This window comes from Pyxicephalus adspersus, chromosome 7, assembly GCF_032062135.1.
Source record: "Pyxicephalus adspersus chromosome 7, UCB_Pads_2.0, whole genome shotgun sequence".
In the NCBI taxonomy this organism is placed as follows: Eukaryota; Metazoa; Chordata; class Amphibia; order Anura; family Pyxicephalidae; genus Pyxicephalus; species Pyxicephalus adspersus.
In genome coordinates, this window is record NC_092864.1 from 29,593,527 (window position 1) to 29,600,057 (window position 6,531).

At 38.8% G+C, this 6,531-nt stretch overlaps 1 protein-coding gene across 1 annotated transcript in view; it reads left to right on the plus strand.

Annotated features, from left to right (window-relative positions):
- XRCC5 (X-ray repair cross complementing 5) overlaps positions 1-6,531 on the plus strand; it is a 42,826-nt gene that overhangs the window by 1,747 nt on the left and 34,548 nt on the right. Inside the window, exons 2-8 of the mRNA XM_072417965.1 lie at positions 1,023-1,136; positions 1,644-1,827; positions 2,999-3,047; positions 3,523-3,645; positions 4,783-4,968; positions 5,300-5,414; positions 5,987-6,125. Of these exons, the coding sequence (XP_072274066.1) occupies positions 1,023-1,136; positions 1,644-1,827; positions 2,999-3,047; positions 3,523-3,645; positions 4,783-4,968; positions 5,300-5,414; positions 5,987-6,125 (910 nt within the window). The remainder of the gene's footprint in view (positions 1-1,022; positions 1,137-1,643; positions 1,828-2,998; positions 3,048-3,522; positions 3,646-4,782; positions 4,969-5,299; positions 5,415-5,986; positions 6,126-6,531) is intronic.

Here is a 6,531-nt window from a genome sequence, read left to right on the forward strand (position 1 = left end):
TCATCAGGGTTTCCCCTTTCTTGGCCAATCACGGAGCGAAGCAATCAGGTTAAATGCTGGGGAAAATGTCTGTGTGAATTCAGCCTTAAGTCACAAAGCACCTCTTGTTATGTCATACCAAACATGTCCTATATCATACACCAAGGTATACATAAGTACACATCTACTTCATTGGAAGATGATACATTCATGAGTTCATTTAGAAGTTCATGGAGGTATTTAAATCTTCCATATTCTCATTTTTTTGTTAATGTTAGAAAACAACTCAGAAATAGAATGCCTAACATTGGATAGAAGAAGGTTACCCCTTCTGTTGGACAACCCCCCCTTCCCCGTTCCCATCCCCATTCCCCGTTCCCATCCCCATTCCCGTCCTGGTTCCCATTATTTTGTATATGTAGAAATATCCTCAGCTTGGTGCCATTGTATAGTTGCTGTCATGGTTGCTGTCATTTTGTACTTCTTCCCCCTCTCTCCCCAGCCAGTCACTGTCCATTCAAAGGATACAAGGTGCTTTGTGATGGCCAAGGAGATAAAGAGAAATAAAGGATTAGTAGTCGCCTCTCTCTCTATTGGAGCGCAGGACAGACAGCAGAGCTGTACTGTTTCCCAACACAAAGCTGAGGGATGTTTTTTCCTATGCACAGCATTGGGGATAGAGGAGTGGTGTGTGTAATGTGGGATTGGCAAACAAAGTAACTTTTTATGTTAAAACCATTTTGGATATTTTAATATTTTTTTGTTTAAAAAAACATCATGCCTGTTAACAAATGCCTACAAACAGTGGTTCAAATGTGCCACAGCAGAGAGAAGGAGATGGTGGGGGAAGTACAGGGGACCACAGAAAAACCCTCCCATGGTTGACTGTAACATTCAGTGATGGAGTATCCTAGGATGTGTTGTGTGAGAAAAAAACATGAAAAGCTTCAACCAATTAAAAGTGTCCACTTGGTGCGGGAGAATGCAGAAGCAGAATTTAACTTCCTGATTTCAGTGCAGTAAAATGTTCTATTCTCTTGCAGAGCGCGGTGGTGCTGTGCATGGATGTCGGGGTGGCGATGACGCACTCCCACCAGGGGGAGGAGACTCCATTTGAGCAAGCCAAGAAAGTGATGACGTTGTTTGTACAACGACAGGTAACTCATTTTACCACCTGATGAGGAATGTGTGGGAAGGTAGGATAATTGATGGAAAATGCCAGCTTGTACCTTGTTGTTTAAATAAAAAATAAATAGAGCTACCAGTCGCGATGAACAGGTTTATCTAGGTCAGCCTTTCTTGACTGTTTAACATGGAGGAACCCTCAAAATACCTTTCAGGTCTTCAAGGAAACCCTTCTATAATTACTATATCCACAGCTCACAATATAATAGTATGGTGATCAGCGGGAAGAATATCACCCTTACAGCCAAGGAGATCATTTGTGTCAACAAATCAGTGTTTCCCTGGTAGGGAAACACTGATCTAGGTGAAGCACAATTTCAGTCCATTTAGGAAAAATTTGATATATGTGAAATATTTCTGATAAGTTTTAATTTGGTTTTCTTTACGTTTGCAAATAAAAAATGTTGATTTGTTTCCAATGTCCCCTCTGCATATTGTGTTACATTCAGCACTGTCGATTTGTGTTCATTTCCCTGTAGGTGTTTGCAGAGAGCAAAGATGAGATTGCGGTGGTTCTCTTTGGTACAGATGAGACAGATAACTCATTGGCAGATGGAGATCAGTATCTGAACATCTCAGTCCAGCGACATCTCATGCTGCCTGACTTTCAGCTTCTAGAAGAGATTCAGAACGTAATTCAGCCTGGAGCTGAACAAGCTGACTGTATCCTTCTGCTGGGTTATATGTGAATTATAGTGAAGAGGAAAACACTTTTTATTTATTTTTGTGTAATTTAGGTCCTAAATATTGAGCTCTGTAAAGATTAGGCCTTTTTTTCTCCAATGAGATCAGACAAATCTGGTTAACGTGAAATGTAGTATAGAAAAAAAATGAACCTCTAAATGGCTCACCTGCAGAGGCAGACAATGATAGGGATGGAGCCAGTGCTTCAATTTATTTGGCTGAAAATATTATCTGTAAAATTTAAATTAAACGGAGTTACTCTAAATATTAAATTTAGGCACCTATCACCAAAAATTTTACTTTATATAAATATATTGTTTATATAATGTTAGGTAAGCCTTTTTATAAAGCAAAAATTAGCTTCTTTTTTTCTCTCTAAATCCTTTAAAGGGGAAGACCCTCCCCTTCTGTCTTTACTGCTACAGCAGTACAGACTGAAAGAGAACCCAGAGCCTCCTGGGACACCTACGTCTTGTATTTTCAGAGGCTTTGGACTTTTCCTTCTGCGCATTCTCGATCTTTGGCATAAGAAGGCAGAAGGAGCTTTTCTCAAGTGCTGATCTCATGCATACAGGATACATCACCTGATCTTGCACCTGCGCAATGCGAGATGGGGTGATGTAGGCAGAGGAAGGAAGTAGATGGCGGTTCCCAGTGCTATCTCCACACTTGGAATGAAGAAAGAATCCAGAACGAAATTAAGGCCAGGTGTGCAGGGATCAGGGGCTCTGTGTAAATAAAAGTAAGCAGTGTTTTTTTTTTACTGACAGTTCCACTTTAAAAATTCACTAATAAACACTGTAAATAATAGGCTTTTCTTAGAAAGACAGATAAAGGATTGGAAACATAAAAAATGAAAAGATCGAGAAAGACTGCTCTAGACAAATATACAAGCTTATTAGCATAACTTCTTTCTTTGTGGCCTTGAGCCCTCTCCAAAGCCGACAAGAGCCCGGTTTAATTGATTTCTTAGGAGGTTGAAGAACATGATTTCTTCAGCCCCCAAGAAAAGTAAATTTGCTTAATTTTTTTCCTCAGAAATACTGATTCAGTCCACTTCTAATCCCATTAGTGAATATTTGTGGTCACTGACTTTGACAGGCTGAACTGTTCTCAATCATTATCTTCTGAAAGATTCTTAACTTCTCAGTCCTCGACGCTCTGATTGTCTCCATGGACATTCTGCAGAAGGAGACGCTGTAAGTGATTAAAAATGGATATATGGGAAATGACTTGCATGCACGGAGCAATTTGGTGTGGTATCTTTCACGAGACCTCCTAATAATAACCACACACAATGATTATTTTGCTTTCCATCTTTGGAATAATGGCATGAACACACCTCCACTTTTTTTTCTGTTGTTTTTACAAAATTAGATTAAATACCAATTGAAGTTTTAGCTAAATACATTCCGGTGGCATCAGTGCAGAAAAGCCTTGTTAACATAATTTAGAAAGAAGAGCTCTTGCTCACTGTGTGGAGAGGTCTGACACCCCTGCAAAGTCAGAACTATTGCTCTGCACCCAGCAAAATTAATGTTCTTTGCTGATTAGAAAATTATAGTTTTGACTCATCAAGGGGTGTTCAAGACCTTTGCTTATGTCAGAGAAGGCTCTTGTTGTTAATGTATATTTGCCAAGTTCTTTTTGTGTCTTAGTATTTATGTTCTGTAGAGGAAAGAAATATGAGAAACTTCACATTGCCGTATTCACGGACCTGAGCAGCCCCTTTAGCGAGGATCAGTTGGAGATTATCATCGCCAATCTGAAGAAAGCTGGCATCACCCTGCAGTTCTTGTAAGTGGCACCAGCACTTTTTTGGCTCTCTCTAATGAGCATCTTTTACACATGGAGGGTGCAGCCTATCTGCCCCTTCCATGCCTCTGTTTATTGTTCTGCAGATACAATCTGGTCAGAAATGGAGCTGGGTCTAAAGGTAGGTTGAGGCTGCTCCTTACCCATGGTTACCTTCTACTAAATGAAAACACAGCACGGAGAAGATGTCACATTCAAATTATTCTGTTAATTAAAAGTAGGAAAATGACGCGTTGCTTCCACTTCTTCCAGGCTAGCAATGCAATATAATGTAATAAAATAGGTAACAGCATAATATTCATATCTGTTTTTTGCACCAAGTTTATCATGAACATTTATATTCAAATACTTTTTTTATAGATCATAAGGTTTTTTTGTTCTCTGTCTATTCTGCACTTTTATCTGTATCAATGTTTGCTCTGTCTATTGTGCACTTTTATCTGTATCAATGATTGCAACTCCCTCTGAAGACCACATAATGCATCATTTCTTATATTATGGCGTGGAGTAGTGAGGTTCTGCAGGCTTGAAACATTTGCTGTCCTAGGGAGACAACACAACTCCATGGAGTGAAAGCTGTCACCCTGCAACAGAGAATGACCTAATGGTATCATTAATGATAATGATTTGGTTTAAAATAAAATGAGTGCAGCCACAAGTGCTGGTGTTAAGCTGATGGAAGCATCCGCTTGGACTACATGTGTAATGAAAAAAAAACATGGTAGAATGGTTATCTTGATTTTCACTTCTGTAGTTTAGTAATCAGCACCTGATCGTACCTAGTCCTGCCCAGTACTGTCTGTATGCCCAGTACTGTCTGATGCTGAAATTTTCCTACTGTAATCAGCAGTATCTAGGAGGGGGAGTGTGTGGGACACAAACAAAGGAAAGTTTGGCTTAGTCAGGGAAGATTAAGGAAGAATGAAGGAAGGATTATGCATCACATAGTAACTGGATTTGGGACTTGTTTAGACCCTAATACAGAATCATTTAGTTGTACTTTAATATTTTGTGTTCCTTGAAACTGAAGGACCTTATTTATTAACATTAAAAAATCCTAAAGCTTTTGCAGCTTTTGAAGTTGAAGTAGTCATATTGTCATATTGTCTCTGTCTGCAGTCTGCCCTTTGCTGTGGATGAAGATGATCAAGATGGCAACAGAGAAGACGGCAGAGGAGATGGTGGAAGGAGACCGGGACCCGCTAAAGGTTTTTCTGAGCAACAGAAAGATGGCATCCAGATGGTTAGGAAGATCATGTTTGCTATGGAGGGTGAAGATGGCCTAGATGAGGTTTATACTTTTAGGTGAGTCTAGTTACAGTATGTAATTTTTGAGATTTGAGAGTCATTAGTAGTTTTAAAATACTTCCTTGTAATATGAAAGAAAGGGCGTCTGTTCCCACCCTGTCCCCTGTTTGACATAAAGCTCCTATTTGAGTGCAGTGACTTATCTTACTGACTATGCTGGGTGCTTAAACAGCCAAATAGTATGTATGACAGTCATATGAGAAGAACAGGGAACAGGAACCCTATATTTTCTTTTTCCAAGTATGTGCATTTACAGTCTGGTGTCATCTCTTGAAGGTACACTTGTATTTGATTTATGTGTTTACATTCATTTTCTTTTTGATTTTAGGGACAGTCTAGAAAAACTGTCCATCTTTAAGAAGATAGAGCGGAGACCTATGCCATGGTCCTGCAAACTTACCATTGGCTCCAATATTTCCATACGTATTGTAGGGTATAAATATGTAAGTGATGCAGTGTGGGAGTATGTCCTAATTCTTTGCTTTGCAAACTGGATGTTTATACACTGACCTATTTCATATGTTTACCATTGTACATTTAGTATTATCTTTAACTCCTATATACAACATGCTGTAGATTTTTTCTTCACCGTTTATTATGTTGGAGATGTAAAGTTCAAAGTATACTTAAATCTAAAAACAAAAATGTTCTTTATGGTTGTTAATCGATTCTAAATAGCTTATCCCATCCCCAAAAGTATGATGGCGCTGAACAAAGATATGCATGTTAATAATTCAGTTTGGGACCAACAACAAATGTGTAAGTAGCCTTTTGCCCTGAGTTTACTTTTAAAAGGCCCCTATCAGCAGAGATAAACATGCTGACTTCACTATTCTGGAACCAGTATGTTAAATATATGACTTAACACTCATTTACCTTGCTGTGTGCTTGTTCAGGTCAGAGGTTCAGGACAACAGGCCAACTATCTTTTTCAGGATATCAGTCAACAAATTTCCCTCGGAGGGTATAATATGTGTGGATGTGATTGATGACAGTCTGTTTGTTGACTCTTAAGGTGACGGAGGAGAAAGTGAAGAAAACTTGGGCTGTTGTAGATGCTAAAACATTGAAAAAAGAAGACGTGCAGAAGGAAACCGTGTATTGCCTGAATAACGATGAGGAGACCGAGGTTGAGAAAGATGACATTATTCAAGGTTTGTTGTTCTTGGTCATATTGAGATTCTTCACATTACTTCTGGAACTCAGAGACACTTTTGTTTTGGGGTGGGAACAAAAGTGAGTTTAAATGACCAATCAGGTTTCATGTTTTATCCTCCTGGATAATTTATATGATTGGAGGTCAGATGCATGGATCAAATGTAGCTGTGTCAGTGTATGCTTTGGGTATCTTGACAATAACTGTTTAATTCATTTGTCAATTTCCGTATCTTTTGTATTTCAGCAAATTAACCACCTGGGCGTTACACTGATGTCTAGATTTGTGTACCAAAAGCGGTACACTGTTTTTCATGAAATTTTTTTTTTTTAAATTGTAGACCTGTAACTTACAGAAATATGTCCGAACAGGGTTCTAGTAGATATCATGAATATAAAAAATGT